Raw genomic sequence first — 19,702 nt, 5'->3', positions numbered from 1 at the left:
TTCACAACAAATATATCTCTATTACTGTCATTTGTGGTGTGTGCAGTGACTTTTCCCATTTAATTTGTGGAGCAGCTAATAATTAATAGCTGTATTTGGGTTCATTTAAACTTCTTTCAGAACGAGCACTTCGCCCAAACAGAATGTACTGGCGACAAGGGATCTACTTGAATTGGTCTCCTGAAGCTTATTGCTTGGTAGGATCCGAAGTCTTAGATAATCACCCAGAGAGTTTCTTAAAAATTACAGTTCCTTCTTGTAGGAAAGGTAAGGAAATTACTTCAAAACTTTGAATTGTACCACTAAAGAAACCTAAACTTTAAAAAAAACCTTATAGTTCCTCTTTGCAGTTTTGTGACAGACTAGGACTCAGCTAGGGTGTTGATGAGGTCTTCTTTGGATTATGTAGGCTGTATTCTTTTGGGCCAAGTTGTGGACCACATTGATTCTCTCATGGAAGAGTGGTTTCCTGGGTTATTGGAGATTGATATTTGTGGTGAAGGAGAAACTCTGTTGAAGAAATGGGCATTATATAGTTTTAATGATGGTGAAGAACATCAAAAGATCTTACTTGACAACTTGATGAAGAAAGCAGAAGAAGGTATGTGTTGACACAACTTACAGCTGTTTTCAAGTGATCCTTTCAATATTTGTGAAGTGAGTTTTGAAATAGATATAAAAATTATGCTTATCCATTAGGGATGCAGTAGTCCCCAACCTTTTTTGGCACCAGGAACTGGTTTCATGGAAGACAACTTTTCCATGGATGGGGGTTAGGGGGATGGTTCAAGCGATGGGGAGTGGTGGATGAAGCGCCACTGGCATCCTTGCCACTCACCTCCACCTGTGTGGCCCAGTTTGTAAGAGCCCGCAGACCACAACTGGTCTGAGGCCAGGTTGGGGACCCCTGAGTTAGAGGATACTGTCAATACATTCAATTGTAGTGACAGTTCAGGAAAATATGTTTATTACTAGTAAGATCTTATACTCTAGATTCAGAAAAAATGCGGGTTTGAGAGTTTGAATACTAGCTATTGAGCGACATAACCTCATCTGTGAAATGAGAATACGGACCAAACCTACATCATAGAATAGTTATGAGGATTAAAATAGATGACACGTGGAAGTAACTTCGCACTGTCAACCACATGTTCAATGCACCATGAATGCTGTAAAAGTAAAGAATATATAATTTCCTAGTCATGTATCAATAGTCTAAGGCAGTTCTGAATTCTGCTTTCTAGTGAGTAAACCCAGGAACAAGTATTTAGAATTCCAAGTTGATAGATATTAATTCAACTTTTAAAACTTTCTCAGATTTTCTAGAGAAAAATAACATTGGTAAGAAAGCCTAAAAGAGTGATTAGAAATATGTTATTATTTCTGTAAATCAAAAGGACAAACTATGTACAACTTAAAAGTTGGTCTTTGAAAAAATGTTTTATGTATTTCTCAGGAGACCTCCTAGTAAATCCAGATCAACCAAGGCTCACCATTCCCATATCTCAGATTGCTCCGGACTTGATTTTGGCTGACCTGCCTAGAAATATTATGTTGAATAATGATGAGTTGGAATTTGAACAAGCTCCAGAGTTTCTCTTAGGTAACTATTTTTGTTGGTTTGAGAATAAAAACTAGGGTGCAGTTTTTATTTATAGTCTAGAAAATATTGACATATAATTATATTGTCATGGTTTTTAGTGTCTTCATATATTTTTTGTAATGTTTTTCCTTTGGGATAATAGAGTTTAAAGTAATCTCATGTTGGGACTTTCCTGGCAGGAAGTTGTTTCCACACTTCCACTGCAGGGGGTGTGGGGTCTGTCCCTGGTTGGGGGAACTAAGATCTCCTGCAAGCCTCGGGGCATGGCCAAAAAAAAAACAAAAAACGGAACTTTTGTAGGCTGGGTTTGAGATGATGGGACCACCATGGAAACACACATATTTGTGAAATATTTCCTTGCATTTGCTTTAATTGCCAGTGATAGGGAAGGCATTTAGGAAGTTTTCAATTGAGTAATGCAGCCATTTTTCAGTCGCAAAAAGAATAAGTAAAGGAAGAACACCTCTATGTTGTCACAGTAGCAGTTTTGTTACTCGGTATGACATAAATTTTCATTAAAATATTCACAAAAAACCAATTTGGGATTAAAAATTTGGACGCATTAAATTGGTGATATACTCAAGTTCTAAACATTCCTGAGAGCCCTTGAGAGCTGTGGAGAGTTATTGAGTTGATTTAATGTAAAGTATTTGAAGACAATTCCGACTTGACTTTGTGGAGTACTTGTTGTTATGTGTATATACATTTAATTTTAACTTTTTCCATGGAGAGAATGACTAAATTACGCGTCAGGGTATTACTATTATTAACAAACAATGTTGGTGGTAAATAAGCTCCTTTGTACCTTTATTATTTACCTTGATTGGGAAATTTAGAATGATTTTAAATGCTTTTGAACTCTGGGAGTGAATACGTTAGTAATAGTAGGTTAACACAGAACGCTGAATTGTTAACACCGACTCTTAGAGCTTAACCAACACCAAATCTGACTTGTGGTTTGAAAGATGCAGGCAAGTACCAGACATATTATTTTCTTTCTCTGAAAGAGTCTCAAGCCCACAGATACAGCTCCCCAAAATGTACCCTTTTACTGTGTTTCAAATTAATGGACCTGTTTTGAGCAGTGTTATGTAGAAATGCTCAAAAAGTTCATTTTTGAAACCCCTGTGTTTTTTCCCCAGTGTTATTGAGGTGTAATTGACACACAGCACTGCATAAGTTTAAGGCTCACAGCATAATGACTTGACTTACATGTGTGGTGAAATGATCACCACAGTAACTTTAGTTAACATCCATCATTGCATATATAATAAAAAAGAAAAGAAAAAGAAAAAATATTTTTTTTTCTTGTGATGAGAACTCTTAGGATTTACTCTCTTAACTTTCATATATATTATATAGCAGTGTTAACTGTAGTTATCATGTTGTACATTACATCCCTAGTATTTATGTACCTTATAACTGGAAGTTTGCACCTTTTGACCACCTTCAAAAGCACCTGTGTTTTATATTCTTTAATTACGCAGATAGGAAAATGTTTATATAAGTACTCCCCATTCTCTAGCCCATTTCCCATAAACTCATAAATTCCATGTTTATTTACAATAAAAGCAGTCTGGATCAGGGTTTCTCCACCTCTGCACTATTGCTGTTTGGGATTGGATAATTCTTTGTCATGAGGGGTGTCCTACGCATTGCAGGTTTTTAGCACCATCCTTGGCCTCTCCACTGACTACTGAGGAGCTGTCAGTAGTATCTCTTCACCCCATCTCAGATTTGACAATCAAAAATGTCTCCAAACACTGTCAAAGGTCGGGGCTGGGGACAGGGAGCAACATCACCCTGCTTGAGGGCCACTTATCTAAACAAATCAGATAAATCCTTCTAAAAATATTCTATAATCAGAGACACCCTGGTACCTTTATGCTGGGGTGACCTGGGGGAGGTCATTCATCCCCCCCCTTCCCCATTTTCCTTGTTTGGCAGGAGTGAATTTTAGGCCTTCAGTTAACCTTTTCCGTCCCAGATGGCAGTTACTATTAGACACGTATTAATAGACTTGTGAATATCAGGAGACTCGTTTTTGTAAATACAGTTGACCCATGAACAACACAGATCTGAACAGTATGGGTCCACTTATCTGTGATTTTTTTTTTCAATACGTAAAGTTCCTTTATTTTTATTTTACAGATATTTAACTAAATGTAGGGGAATGTTTGTGTTCAATTAGAGATTATGGTGTGTGGAAGCAAAAGTACTAGGATCTGAGCCCTGATTTGTATCCAAACTGTTTCAGCTTCCTTTCCTTGGCTGAGGCATTTTTCAGTTCCTTTGTTTTCAAGGCAGAGACAGCAGTGTGTGGATTTTCCACTGCGCTCAGGGCTTCTGCATCCCTAACTCCATATAGTGTGTTATTCAGGGGTCAACTGAATACTTTAAAATACACATATGTGGAGTTTTGTGTGTCTATCTCAAGAGTTATAGGGGGGTGCATTTCCTCTTTGAGGGACTGTTTTTCCAGAGAGCCACAATAGAGGTACTTTGCTGGTATTATTTGCTAGTCAATTTTTTCAAACCTTTTTGTCACAAGTATACAATAGCAGTCCTTAACCTTATTTTTGCTCTGCGTTTCTTAAAGGATGTGACAGCCCATACTCCATTTTAATATGGCAGCGATTATGAAATAGGGAAGGGCTTTAAAATATTAGAAATCTCTACTACTCCCACCTGAAATTTTTATTTTTCCCTAGAGTGTATTTCTTTTTTCTGCTCATTAAATTTTTCTTTGCCTCAGTAGCTGTTCAGATTGAGGGGAACCCATTGTCTCGCTTCCCCCTCACTTGCTTTCCCTCTCTTTTCCTTCTCCTGTTTGCCCAGTCCTATTTTGAATCCAATATTTAACTGTTACTGTAGCCTTCGTTTTCCTCTGAAACTCTATTTTAGTTCATGGAGTCCAAGAAGGAAGAGAAAGCATTAAAGCAGACTTGATTCAGTGAAACTAGTGGGTCAGATTTCTCTTGGAAACATTTAATTACAAAAGATACAATTTATTGAGTTTTTCTGCTGGCATAGATTAACCTAAGCTTTGTATTTTCTTTTCGAAAGGTGACGGCAGTTTTGGATCTGTTTATCGAGCAGCCTATGAAGGAGAAGAAGTGGCTGTGAAGATTTTTAATAAACATACATCACTTAGACTGTTAAGACAAGTAAGAAATGTGACAATATTATTACATTATATCATACATTGTTAATCTCCTGGAACTCTTGTTTTGCATGCATTTGTAATGACCATATTTCCCCCCAAAGTTTACTTGAGTTTAGTTATGAAATCCCACGCTTGTCCTTTCTTAGTGGAGTGAAATAGGTTTGTTTTGTTTCTCCTGTTGAAAAACAAAGACAAGACAGTATTCTGAGAATTCTTGTTCCAGGCTACACAAGCACAGAAGAAACGAGGGTACCCCTTTTCCATTTCTGTAATTGAAAGGAACCAAAATCCATACAACAGCAGTCCACTTAAAAACTTCTCTTGGGCTCAGTTAAGTCACGTATTCTTTTCTCAGCAAGCACTGATGTTCGGGGCAGTGCTGTTGCTGATTGGCTTAGACCAATCACTGCGATGATGCAGAGTATTATTTAAAATATCCCTACCTTTCCTTGAAGCGGGGATTGGTGTCAGTTCCCCTAATTGGGCTGCTTGGGTGAGGGTTGGATACCTCAGCAAAAGTCAGGGTACTTTTAGGAAGCGTGAAGGTGGATTGAATTGCATAACCAAGAGCAGTCACTCCAGTACCCTTTCAAGAGTTTTGAATATTGGTGGGGATTTATTTCTTTTTTTTGAGTCTTTCCTAATAGTAGGGGTGAGTGAGAGAGACAGGGTGAGAGGAGAGATAAAATCCAATGTGAATTCTGCAATCTTACACCAGAACTCAACCATATCTTTGAATCTATTCATTCCTATTTTTTTCTTGATTTATTAACAAAAAATTGTGCCTGAATCTGAATCTAAATACCTTATGTAAACAAAAAAAATGCAGTTGCAACATATTAGTTACTTTGAGTAATGAAAATAATTTCATGTGTGTGTAAAATATCCCAGAGTAATTTTGATTACTAGTACCAAAAGTTACACTGTAACTCTAGGAATAAGCTAATAAATATTTGTGTATAATATTTTGTAAGTCAGTGAACCAAGTCTGGGTACAATCTCTTTCTTTCTGTAGGCAGTTTGCTGTATAAATTGATTTTTCAGTCTTGATCATTAGTCTTCAACATGTTTCAAATTGTATGTAATGTGCTCAGGGAACCTTGTTGGAAATCGGAACACTAGAAGGATATATGGGATTGGTTAGTGCATGGGCAGCTGGGTAAACCAAGGAAATGGTAGAAGAAATAGAAACAGTAGAGCGTGTGTAATATGCTTCTAAAAAAAAAAAGAAAAGGAAAGGAAAACACTTCAGTGCTGCGTTTTGAGGGTCATTCTACCTGTGGTCATGAATCGGGGCTGATCTGTTACAACTCTTCTGCTCCTTACTCTTTGCAATCAGTGAGGTGTTTTTCTAGGATAGGAAGTTTGGATTAGGCTTCTGTCTGTGCCTGAGAAAGAAAACAAAGCTACCTTGACTTGTTCTCATCAGTTTTAGCCAACTGAGCTAATCAGACATAGAAGAAGAAGAAGATTTTTATCTACTAAGGAAGTATGATTGCAGTCTGAAGCCCGTGTTCTTGAAAAATCTCCTCGCAGGGCACTGAGCCTTTATTCTTCAGCTTGCAGAATTCTTCACACTTCAGTTTCCTGTTAGATGCAGTTGGCACTGATACTCCCCATCTTTGAAGCTGGTTGTTAAGAAGCAGAGCTTCTGCAGAAATCATAATTTAAAACATGAATCAATTTAATACCACATAAGCTATAAATTTCAACTAAATACAGTTTCAGAGTAGAGTGAAATATACAGAATCACATGTGTATGGAATTAAAAAACAACTATATCATGAAAGAGATTGTAAAGTCTCACGTGATGTGGCCCAGGAATCAGGATGGAGACCTCTGTTCGAGCTGACTTCTTGGATTAGAGAGAGATTGTTGCACCTGGGGGTTGCTTTCTTTTAATAAGGGTGGTCCAAGGCAGGTCAGTCTGAGGAAGTAAGAGTTTTGTGTTGGGCTAAGACTTGAATGGCAGGAAGCCTTTTGCTATGCGAAGGGTGAAGGGATTTCTAGGCAGAGGGATCAGCAAGGGCAAAGACTCTGTGGCCGGAAGGAGGGAGCTGGGTGTGTGCGGTGATGGGGATTTAATGAACACCAGTGTGGCGGAAGGGTGGTGAATGAGGAAGAGAGAGAAAGGAGATGCGATTTGAGAGATGGGCTGAGGCCAGATCAGGTCAGGCCATAAAGGCTGTGTAAGTGCATGGGATCTTAATCAAAAAGTAACAGGGAGTCATTAGAGAGTTTTCAGCTGGGGGTGGTGCCATATGTTTCTGTAGGCTTAGACATTCCTCTCCCTAAACCTTTCTAGTCATTAAACCGGAGATAATAGGCAGGTTGTACCTCACATGCCCCAAAGGGCAGTTGATCAATAGTGGCTGCCCAGGATGTTGGGCTGAGAAGGATTCTGTGGCTAAGGAGAAGTCAGTAGGTAAGACTGACATGACCTTTTCGTGTGTCCACAATGTGGGTACTGTCCCAGCATTAAATGTTCCGATAAAGCAGAGCAAGTGGAAAAAGAGAACTTAAAATTTTAATTCAGAATACAGTTGCAAAACCAGTAGTTCAATTCTGAAAGTGTGGAAAATATAAAAAAGCTCAACGAAGACACGAAAAGTTTGCTATATAATCCAGTCACTCAGGGAAAATTGTGCTCCAAGTGTTGATGGACTGAAGGAAGGAGACACTTGGGTAAGAGCCGATTGTCTGTTACTCTTAAATGATTTTTGACTTTGCAGGAGCTGGTGGTGCTTTGCCACCTCCACCATCCCAGCTTAATATCTCTGCTGGCAGCTGGGATTCGTCCTCGCATGTTGGTGATGGAGTTAGCTTCCAAGGGTTCCCTGGACCGCCTGCTTCAGCACGACAAAGCCAGCCTCACCAGAACGTTGCAGCACAGGATCGCACTGCATGTGGCTGATGGCTTGAGGTGATTGATTGGATCGTGCTGTCTTCTATTCAGGTCATGATAAGTGTGAGCCCAGACTTACTCTCAGACTTTGAGAAGAGCGCTTCCCTGTAACAGTGTGTCCTGGTAATATTTCACAAGCTGTTTGGGTGTAAAACTACCGTTTCCCCGATCAGATTTTATAATTTCATAAAATAAGAATAGGAAGAGCATGCAGACCTCATAGCTAGCAGAAGTAGAGTTTGAATCCAGGAGTCCTGCTCCAGAGCCCATGATCTGAACCCTGCATTGACCTACCTTCCCTAAAATCATATAGGTGAGGCTTCAGAGTTTCAAGGAAAGTGTCAGTTATCATGGATAATTCTAACGAGAAAAGATGAGGCCATATTTCTGTAGGGGACTAGAGTGATTTGAGTCGGGTTGTCCTGCAAGACCATAGTGGCGCACCCAGTGCTGCGGCTGGACAGCAGCCAGGCAGGGCCTTGGAGGGGCAGCACAGCAGAGTGCAAAGGCCACGGCCTTTGGGGACAGAGGGACTGTCTACACACTTCCTTTCCTTTGATCTGGTTCTCTTTTTTGTAGTCTCTAAGCTGTGCCTAATACTGCAGAGTGTTTTGACTTCTGTAATCGTTGAAGACATCTCAGATTCAACTCTTGATCTCCCCCTTCTCCACCGCTCCCCATCTCTGGTCATCCAGTTGTGTCACCTTGGAATCATCCTTCGGTCCTTCCTCACATGCCACATGCAATCCTTCAGCAAATATCTTTAGCAAACATATCTCAGTGCAGCTCCTTCTCTCAACTTCTCTCCCTCCCTGCAGAATCTAAGCTGCTGTCGTTCTCTCCTCGCCCAGCTGGTCTCCCTGCTTTCACCTTTGCCCCCCGTATAATTTCACATGGTAGCCAGAGTGATTGTTCTAACATGGAAGTCGGGTCACATCTTTCTCCTGTTATCAGCTCTCTCCTACCTTGCTTTCTGGTCACTGTGCTCAGCCGCTCGCCTCCCTGAGATTTCTGGAATATGCCAGAGGCTTTATACCAGCTCTTCTCTCGGCCACAATGTCTGACCTCCAGATATCCTCGTGGCTGACTTCTCGTTTCATTCAGGTTTCTCCTCAGAGAGGATGTCCCTGACTACCTTATGTCTCTCTGGCACCTGTAGCACTTATCACTGCCGGTATTCTTTATGTTTTTATTTTAAAAATTTGTTTATTGTCTTTCTTTGCCACCAGAATGTAAGTACCGCGATAACAGGGATTTTTCATCTTGTTCACCATCGTACCGCAGCACCTAGAACAGCGCATTCTCATTACACGTGTTGGCACTGGGAAGAGAGGGAAGAAGGAGGAAGGAAGAAAGACAGTGCCTGGTACATGGTAGCCACAAAATGGATGCAAATTTCCTTCTCCTCCTTCCCTTCTTAAATAGTGTCTGTTCCTTTCGAGCAATATCCAGAAATGTAAATGGAATCGGTGGTAAGGAAAACAAACACTGATCACAAACAAATAAAACGAAACTATTGATATATAGGATATAGCTGTTAATACCGTATAGGGAATATAATAGGAGAATAAAATAAGTAGATTTCCTTTCCTGAAAGAGTCCAGGAGCTATTGAAAAACACAGATTTTTATATGAAACAGGAATGCAAAGATTTGGATCCGAGTTGCTACATCTGCTTTTGAACACCAGGGGGAACCTTGAACGAAAGTAATCCAGATGAAGTGCAACTATGTATTTTTGTAATTCCAAAAGCTGTATTGGTCATTTTCCTTAATTTAACTGATTCCAGGTCCTAGTTTTTCCCTAAATTTTCCACGTAATTCCCAAAGTGCTTATTTATAAAATGAATAATTAATCTTTTAAAAATTCATCGCTGTTTGGAAAACATCATCCAGCAGTTTCTGATAAAGTAAATAAAATCTCATCATATTTTCCAAGCATTTGCCTGATTTGTTCTCAGCATAATGCCAAGGTAGCTTTCTGGATCTTGAGCCACAAGAGGCTAGTAGATTTCAGTAACCATCAATCTTCTACCAGCACCAAGTGTATTTTTAGAAACTCAGCATTAGGGTTTGTCTTCCCAAATATATTTTAGCGTAAAGCTATAACTACGGAGGTAGAAAGAGACAATAAAGTCACATGCCTCTTCAGTCTCTTAAATGATGGAACTGTTTAGAGTGACATACAAGAACTTTCTTCATGTTGCATATTTTCTCTTTTGCAGTCTTGCCTTCAACTATTAGCTTACCTCTCTGTCTGCTGCTTTGAGTTCTTTATTGTAATTCTCAACTACCTTTGAAGCTATAGTCACCTATATTTCCCATAAGTTTCTGTTTCAGTATTTTGAAAATTGAATTTACTTTTTTTCCCTTCCACCAAGACTCTGTTCTTTATCTTGTATCTCCCATTTGCCAACAAAGAAAGGTCTTTGTTATCACATCTAGACCAACCCCCTCCCCCATAAAAGTAAGTACTTATTTGTCCGCCAGGTCCTTGACTATTTTACATCATCTTTTAATTTATTTTTATGCCACTACTGCTGACTTGGTCTGTTACCTCCAGGGAATCATCAGAATATTTCTGATATTATATTCTTCTAAAATAAAAACCTAATTATGCTTGAAATTCCCAGGCATTCCAAGTTATCTGCAGAATACAGCCAAACTCCTTGGCGTATGTGTATGCCTCTTGCCTGCCTCTCCAGCCTCCTTCCATTCCACTGCCCTCATTCTAACCATGCTGAAGGGCTTGACTTCTCATTGGCATTCATGTCTGTCTTTGCATTTGTCATTCCTGTCTTTTCAAAAAATTGTCTGCCTAGAGAACTCATTTTCCTCTAGAATTTGCTCACATACCATCTCCACAATGATGTCTGGCTGCACCCTGAAGAGCTGGCCTGGCCAACACATGTTTCTTGAGTCTCCGTGCAGGACTTTGTGCTGGCTGCTGAAGAGGGAAAGATAGAGATTGTATTGCTCTTATCAGGGTTGAAAACTTACAGTCTAGTGGAGGAGTCTGCTTTGCTGTCTGTACCTGTGTGTTTTTCTTCCTCTGGCTTCCCTAGTATTTGGTACTCATCACATTTCTGCAGCCTTGTTTGAACATCTGTCTCTCCTTCTAGGTTGTGGCCCCTCAAGAGCAGGGAGACAGTGATGACTTTATATCCCCAGGGTCTCCCTCAGAGATGCGCAATATGTATTTGTTAGATGAATGAAGGCATTCTATTTCTGGAATAATTCTCTTTAGGATGAGGTAAAGTTTAAGTTATAAAGGAGTTTCTTAGCAACATCGAGGACAATCACACCTTGAAAAACAACTAGTTGAGTTTAGACTGGTTTGTTTTAATAAAATAGTTCACAGTGCTCATTGTCATATAATACATAAATTATGGCTGAATTATTCTTAGTAAGGGAAGATCTGCACTTGTGAATATTTTGAAAGCTATTCTGCTATCCTATTAAAAGCTATTAAAAGTGTACTTTTACGATGAAATTCTATAATTGAACATTTCAACTAATCCAGATAATCTTTCCCTCCGACTGACATTATTTCAAATTAAGCTTAACTAATTTTTTAACCTTTGGAAAGTATTCTGAGACAGTCTGTATTCTATAAATATTCTGAAAGAGGCGTGTATTATGAAGGGTTTGGATGCTATTCATTTATACGTGACTTGGCTTTAACTTTTTTCTTCTTAATCTCCCAGCTTGTCTCTTCAGCAGGGCAAGAGTAGCTAATGGACTTTCAGTAAGCCCTTAGTAAAGTTTTCTTTTAAGCCCATTACTTATTGTTAAGGTCAGCTTTATTAGTACATCTATTTTACTTTTCAGCCAAAAATATGTTGACTGAAAGGAATAGGCCTAATGTCAAACGTCCTAACTACATCCTGGAAGAGAAAGAACCTTCTACTGCATTAGTTGATACAGTTAAATGATACATACACTTCCATCAATCAATGGAAAGTTCAGGGTACTGCTGTCACTCCGCTCCTAATCCCTCTAGCAGCGATTGGTACTAGGTAATGGAGTAAATATTTATTGATATAATGTGAACCTAAACCAAAAGCCACAGACAAGGGATTTAAATTTACCTCTATTAAGTTCTGTCAAAAATTGTTCTTTCATGGTAGGACGTAATATAGTTGTGAGATCATGTGCAGAGCTATGGCAAGTTTCATGTCACAGGGCAGGGTAAACAGAATTGGGGGAAATTGAATTTTGTGGGTGTAAGGAAAGGTAATAGAGTTGCTTTAGTAGTTGGGACACAGTAATAGCTCTTTGGCCATATTTCCAGAATGGACAATACCTGGTTGAGGTGAAAACTTTGTTTTGTTTTTTATATTATCTATTTTTTTATTCTTCGCCTACAGTGAGTGTCCAACTCTAGTTGCTGATGGTTGAATGGGTCAGTTTCTAAAAGAAAGACTTTAAAATCCCCCACACCACCTTTCCCAAGACAATGTTTTACTCATTCTAACTCTCACTCCAAAATGTTCTTTGAGAATTTATAATAGAATTGGGTTTAAAATAAATTATATCTTTAAACAGTATAGTATTGAGAGCTAGAAAAGTCTTTTATTTTGATTTGTTACTATTTTTTTCCAAAAAATGAGGAAATATTTTAGTCAGAAAAAAATAAATATCGAAGGTGAGATGAAATAGAGAGAATTTTAAAAGCTAAGAAAAACTTCTCTATGATTTTAAGAAAATTAAAACTGTTAAATAAATGGAAGTTATAACAAAATACTATCAATTCTTGTTTAACATATTTACATTTTAAACTAATTAAAATATTCACATGATATTGAGGGAATTCAGAATTCCTTTCAAGTAATTATTAAAGTAAGTAATTTTTTAAGCCCAATTTCCCACCTGTTCCTCCCTTTTCCCATGCTGCCAACTTCTCACCACAATAGTGACTATGTGCTTGTCTGTTTAGTTCTGTGTGTAAATGGAATGTTGTTTTTGAATGTTATAGAAAAGATAAGTCTTTAAAAACTGGTAATTTGCTTAAAGTGGTTGTGCCTTAAAGTTTAAATTACTTTTCAGTGTTGACATGCTTTTTTGTTTGTTTGTTTTAAAAGCATAAGCTTGCTCTGTGATACTGGACTTGTATGTTTTGATTTTCTTCTATGATATCTCTGAACTCTGAAGGTGAAACTTCACACAGAAAATTTGATGCTTTGCATAATTAACATATAAATATTTAAAAATAATGAGAAAATGTATTATGATGCGATCACATTTTAGTAAGATTTCCTGTGCATGTTGCGGCAGGTACCTCCACTCAGCCATGATTATATACCGCGACTTGAAGCCGCACAATGTGTTGCTCTTCACCCTGTACCCCAACGCTGCCGTCATCGCCAAGATTGCGGACTACGGGATCGCTCAGTACTGCTGTAGAATGGGGATAAAAACCTCGGAGGGCACACCAGGTAGGTGATAAGGTTTGTTTGATAATTCCCTCTTCAGGATGGATACCCGCTGACTTCTGTTCTGAGTTCAGGAGAATCAAGAGAACCCTGTAGCCTATCACTCTGTGAACGGATATTCATTGGGTGAATAGCTGTGCCCAATAAGTACATTTGTGATTTTGATCATTGTATCCCGTAAGGGAAAAAAAAAACAGCTGACATAATTTTCTAGGGAAAAAAACAAATTAAAAAAATCGAGTATGTTTTATGTCAGGTTACATTTTTAAAAGTTGGAGTTCTTAAACAGTGCGCTATAGACAGTGCTACAATGAACATTGGGGTGCATGTACTCTAAGTTTTCAATACCTCTGGTAAAAAGGAACTGAAAAGTTTTAACCTAGCTACTGTTAACACTTACTCGACAATAAGGCAAACCAAATTCATGTTCACAAACCCTTTTCTGTAACTCTGAAACCCAAATAAGTTTGCAAATCCAAAGATTTTTTTCTTTATAGCTCGTTTGGTGGCAAAACCTGACTTGGCTGAATTGATGCTTATTTTGATCTTTATTTCACGTACTCACTGCGAATGTGTGTGTTTCATACAGAAACATCCACATGTTTGGGTACAGGCTGCTGGCTTATTAACTTCCTTGAATATGAAAAAGTATAAATTTCTAAATACTTCTAGCTCCAAGAGTTTCAGATAGGGACTTTGGGACTGGAGTTCTCAGTTGCACTGTTCTTGATATAAGCATACCTTCTTTTTTTTTTTTAATTTTTAAATTTAAAAATCCTTTTTAAATTTTAATTTTATTAGAGTATAGTTGATTTACAACGTTGTGTTAGTTTCAGGTGTACAACAAAGTGATTGTTATACATATATATATTTATTCTTTGTTAGATTCTTTTCTTTTATAGGTTATCACAGAATACTGAGTAGCGTTCCCTTTGCTATACAGTCGGTTCTTGTTGGTTATCAATCTCATAGATAGTAGTGTGTGTATGTTCATTCCAAGCTCCTGATTTATCGCTCCCACCACTTTCCCTTTTGGTAACCATAAGTTTGTTTTCAATATCTCTAAGTATGTTTCTGTTTTGTAAATAAGTTCATTTGTATCATTTTTTAAAGAATTAGGTTCCACGTGGGTTATATCATATGATATTTGTCTTACTTGGTCTGACTTAACTTCGCTTAGCATGATAATCTCTAGATCCACCTGTGTTGCTGCAAATGGCATATTCCATTCTTTTTTATGGCTGAGTAATAGTCCATTATATATATGTACCACATCTTCTTTATCCAGTCCTCTGTCAATGGACTTTTAGGTTGATTCCATGTCCTGGCTATCGTAAACAGTGCTACAGTGAACATGTATCTTTTCAGGTTATGGTTTCTCTGGATATATGTCCAGGAGTGGGATTGCTAGATCATTTGGTAGTTCTATTTTTAGTTTTTTAAGGAACCTCCATACTGTTCCCCGTAGTGGTTATACCAATTTATATACCCACCAACAGTATAAGAGAGTTCTGATTGGTACAGGAGTTTAAACCTTTAAACACGGAACTTTGTCTTTCTTTCTTTATAATTTATAGGTTGTTAATACGTCAATACTTAAAAATACTGCAGTGTCTCTATTTGTATAGCAGTATGAGTCATGGTTACTGTGTAAAATGAAACATGCCCATTCTGTGTACTATTATGTTTATGGTCTCCAAAAATCACAGGCATTTTCTTACCTTAGATTTTAATTTTGCTTTTAAGGGTCATCCTCAACCATTTTTTTCATGCCTGTTGTAATACTCCTATTGCTTTAACTGTTAACTGACTTTCTCCCAGTGAAAATTCTGTTTCCTGTGTTCTTGTGTTTTCATGGTCTTATACTCAGACATGTACTTTCCACATGGAATCCTCCCTCCCGTTCTCAGCTCTCATTCCTCTTTGAGTCTCAGATTCATCAGAATCTCAGCTTCTGATTAGTAAGAAACAGTCATAGGGCAAGTGATCTGTACAGACATCTTGTCTTTCAGATTTCACTTTGGGAATAGAAATGTTGACGTCTGTTTGTGGGGGGCAGCTCTATCTTTAGGTAAATCTTACATAGTGATTCATAAATAAAATTACAGGTGGCTTTACATCATCTTGTTGATTGCAGCTCAATTAAAACACATTCCTAAGACAGAAGAAAATCCTTTAGAGGATATCTGAGGAGGCAAAATTGTTCCCTACCCTCTCCCGCTTCCCCCATTTATGTCCTTAGATAAACACGTGACCCCAGCTTCCAATGCCTGGTTTTATTTTTGCTCCAAATACATATCCCCTTTTCATTTTTCATAAATATCTGTTGGAAGTAGAGTGTGCATTCTCATAAACACTTCAAAGTATGTTTTCTGGCTGCAAGTGTCTCTGGGTTGTTCAATAATAAAATAATTATCATCTCTACAGCACCTGCTGTGTCACAGGCTCAGGGCCAGGTACATTCGACACATGGTGTCCTGTCCTCACGCCAGGGCTGAAAGTTAGCTTTAATCTTCTCATCTGTAAAATGAGGAAGCTGAGGCTCAGTGAGATTGTGTAACTTGCACAAAGTCATGCAGTAAGTGGCCAAGATAAAGCTCAGTCTAAATGGCAATTGAATCCAGAGTTATTTGGCTTTAAATCCTATACAGGCATACCTTATTTGCTTTGCTTTATCGTGCATCACAGATGTTTGCGTTTTTTACAAATTGCAGGTTTGTGGCAACCCTGCATCAAGCCAGTCTGTCAGAGCCATTTTTTCAACAACGTTTGCTAACTTTGGGTCTCTGTGTCACATTTTGGTTAACCCTCACAACACTTCCAACTTTTTCATTATCATTATGTTTGTTATGGGGATCTGTGATCAGTGACCTTTGATGTTACTAGTGCAAAAAAAGTTGTGACTTGCTAAAGGCTTAGATGATGGTTAGCAGTTTTCAGCCACGAAGTATTTTTTTTAATAAAGGTTATGTACATTATTTTTAGACATAATGCTATTGCACATTCACAGACTGTGATATTGTAAACATAACTTTTATATGCGCTGGGAAACCGAAAGATTTGTGTGGCTCACTTTATTGCAATACTTGCTTTATTGAGGTGATCTGGCCCCAGGCCCCCAGTATCTCCAAGGTGCGCCTGTGGTGGCTCTCCTGGGGCACATGCCAGCGTAACATGTCCTTAAGGAGGTTTACATAATCAATCTTAGTTATTAAAAATCCAAATAACCAAAGCAGAATGACAGGGCCGTAAACCACAAATGTGGTCAAGTACAGGTTTAGAAGGTTAATCTTAGAAGATGGGATTCCATGGGCCTCGTAGACCCACCTAAAACTGTGGGCAAGTGGCAGCGTTCTTCTCTTGGAAGACCTGCTCATCACTGTCATGTCTCATGAAGGTGGGCCAGGCCACTCATCCGAGGCCTGTGATTCATTCCTTCTCCCTCCAGCCCCGTCACTCTGTCCATGGAAAGGGTACCCTGCTGTTAAAGCCTCAACCCCCTGCTTGGCAGTGGGTCTCTCTGACCCTTGTTGAATGTGTTTCCTCGGTGGGCTGGGTCAGCCAGCAGCCAGCTCATTGCAACTCTGTTCAAACCCATGGCCCTTCATTTTAAATGTCTTCCTGGGTTTGGGTCAAAACCTGTCTATAGTTCCATATCCCACTGATTTTTTTCATACCAGGCCAGATACTTGTTCCGGATCCCTTTTAATCCACTGTATCAATGTGCAGTAACACAAATATGGAGAAGGATCTTGACAGGAAAACCCAGAGCCTGGTCCTTTCTGTTCTGCCCCTCTCCCCCGAGCCTGCGTAATACACGGTAAGCAATTTCCTTGCTGTATCTTGGAACTTCTCTTTATCATTGCTGTATTTATTCTTGTTAGAGCACTCCTGATCACCTCAGCCCTCAACTCAAATTAAAAATTTTACATGACAGTAGTTGTCCCCACTGCTACCACCGTCACCAAACTTTTCCTTCCCCAGAGCAATTATGTTTGAGAAGAAAATCAGTTCCTCTCATGTGGTCCTAGTTCTCTCCTTGTCTTTTCCTTTTTAATGGATCTTCCTGTTAACGTTATACTTGGAAACCTTGTGAGAAACAAAATATAAGGTTTAACTTGGAAATTTTAGAGAAACAAAAGACCATGTGTTTGTTAAACTTCTGTGAATTGTTGTGCTAACTCTTACTGTGGTGCATTCACCCTGTGTGTGCATGTGAGTGTGGGTTCATGACTGCTGTCTCAGGGAAGATGGTGATGGGAGTAAACCTTTTGTGGCACAAACAGAGTGCCTTTCTCATGCTTAGCCCTTTGCATGGGTTGATTATCTCAGTTAATCTTTATACCCTCTGACATAAGTCCTATTACTATTCCTGGCCTAGAGATAAGGAAACTAAAGCTTAGGGACCATTAACAATGTCGATAGGGTCACACAAGCTATAAACCCAAGCTTCGTTGAGAGCACAGCCCCTGCCCAGGTACCATCAGAGCTGGAGTGCAAAGGCAGAAGTAGTTCATTTATTGGCAAGGACCATAGCACTGTGTCTGTTTACATTTTGAAAGGTAAACATGGGATGGAGACTTTCAACTTCAAATAACTTGGAGAGGTTGAACTTTAACTCAGTCAAATGGGCATGTTTATATTATGTCCTGTTGGTAGTGACAGTGAATTCTGGGTCTTACGACAGTTGCACTGTTGACTGAGATGGATGCTGGCTTTCAGTACAGCAGTCTTTGGGTAAACAGAAATGTTATTCTCTGGTTATACCTATCATCTGATGGTAATTATGAAACATACTCTACTCAGACTTTTCTGAAAGTAAAAAAGAAAGTATATTTTTTTGTGTACTTTGTGATATATCATCAGACCCAGTTTATAAATTTCTCATGTTTTTGATTTGTGGATCTTTCCTTTATTCATTGCATTTGTTAAAATGTAGGCTTAGCTGAAAAATTACTTCTAGTTTTTAGACAAATGAATCATATTTTCCCAAATATTTTAACATGTACTTCTCTAAGGGAAAGATATTCTTATTCTTATTCATTTATTCACACATTTGGCAATAATTCATTGAATGTTTACCAAATACCAGACTGGTGTTACTGCTTAAGAGCTGTGTGGCGTTCATCAAGATGCACTTTCTGGGGCTCCGTTTTCATTTCTCTAAATTGTGATAAGAAAAATAATGCCTACCTCATAGAGTTGTTGTAAGGGTAAAGTGAGATAATTCTTGTAAGTAACATAGAGAAGGGCTGACATATTGCAGTTGCTCCAAGTATTTTAACAGTTACATTAGTGGTGAACTTGGGGAATGTGCATTTCACCCTCCAGAAGCACACATTTTGCCAGGAGAAATAGGGCTGTAAACAATACTTGTAAAGCATTGTGTCAGTTTCAATAGGCGATCTGGTTCAAGGTATAGTGATAGTGCAAAGGAGCAGGTGGTTAACTGAGCTGTAGGTCTTTAGGACTTTCTTCATAGAGGAGGTGATTCTGGGGTTAGTTACATCTTAAAGGAGAAGTTTGAGGTTTGAGTAAATAAATAAATAAATAAATAAAAAAGCGAGAGGAGACATTTCAGGCAAAACGTGCTAAGGTAGAAAACGACTTGTCTCATTTAGATAACTGCAAGAAATTCTGTATCGTCTAAGTGATAGACGGCGGATGGAGGATTATTTGGTTGTGTTTTTCAGCTCTGGCTGTGTATTAGATAACATGTAGGATTTAAGAATGTATCCCCTGGGGTTGCATCCTTTACAATTGTACTTTAGTAGGTGTGGAGCAGGGGATGTGGCCACATGTTAGAAGCTCCTGGAGGACTTTCAAATGTATGGGTCCCAGAAGCCCATGCCCAGGATTTTGATTTGACAAGTTTGGGTGGAGCCCAGACACTGAGGTTATTTAAATGATCTCCAGTTAATTCCCATCTCTTCATTGTATAAATAGTGTCATTGCCTATATGAATCAGTTATAAGATGGGCAGCTCAAATTTCGGTACTGTCTCACACTGGGGAAAATGTTATTTTTAGAAAAACTTTTAACAAGATGGTTAGCATTTACTCTAGATTTTGAGAGTATGAGCCTGTGATATAAATGAAAAGTTATTACAGTGAGTAAATATGAATAGGGTTTAGACCTATGTTCAAATAAAAAAAGAAAATGTCAATTATTTTAAATTAATCTTTCTCAGTGGTGCACATTCTGGACATAGATATATAGGATTTAATAACTGTTGGCTGTCCAGGTTCTGTTAAACTCAGGCTGTGAAGTCAGAGTGTCTTAGTTTCGGGCTGGAGAAATTACCCTAATTCCTTTCCTTCGTTAAACAGTAGTACCCAATAATACTATCTGTTGTAGGGGATTGTTGTGAAAATTAAATGAGAAATCCATATAAAGTGTTCAGCACAATGCCTGGCACATTCCTTAGCTGTCTTTGCTTTCTCGGAGTCTGCTCTGTCTTCTTAACGCAGGGGCTCCCCGGCTCTTTTTGTCTTCCCTTTCCCTGTCCTCTGAAGGACTCACCTTGTTTGTTTGCTGTCTCTCAGGGATCACCGTGTTGTGTTCCTGGTGATCAAAGTTTCATCCATGTTGTCT

General features: G+C 38.6%; 1 protein-coding gene across 4 annotated transcripts in view; it reads left to right on the top strand.

The window, feature by feature from the left end:
- Positions 1-19,702, top strand: part of LRRK2 (leucine rich repeat kinase 2) — a 146,270-nt gene that overhangs the window by 89,378 nt on the left and 37,190 nt on the right. For all 4 annotated transcript variants that reach the window (XM_057701760.1, XM_057701758.1, XM_057701757.1 and 1 more), the window contains exons 36-41: positions 121-267; positions 410-601; positions 1,457-1,603; positions 4,670-4,770; positions 7,502-7,692; positions 12,951-13,111. In XM_057701760.1, coding sequence (XP_057557743.1) covers positions 121-267; positions 410-601; positions 1,457-1,603; positions 4,670-4,770; positions 7,502-7,692; positions 12,951-13,111 — 939 coding nt within the window. The remainder of the gene's footprint in view (positions 1-120; positions 268-409; positions 602-1,456; positions 1,604-4,669; positions 4,771-7,501; positions 7,693-12,950; positions 13,112-19,702) is intronic.

The sequence above is a fragment of the Hippopotamus amphibius genome, chromosome 12 (assembly GCF_030028045.1).
Source record: "Hippopotamus amphibius kiboko isolate mHipAmp2 chromosome 12, mHipAmp2.hap2, whole genome shotgun sequence".
Taxonomy (NCBI): Eukaryota; Metazoa; Chordata; class Mammalia; order Artiodactyla; family Hippopotamidae; genus Hippopotamus; species Hippopotamus amphibius.
The sequence above is the reverse complement of the archived record's forward strand: the minus strand, read 5'-3'. Positions and strand labels throughout refer to the sequence as shown.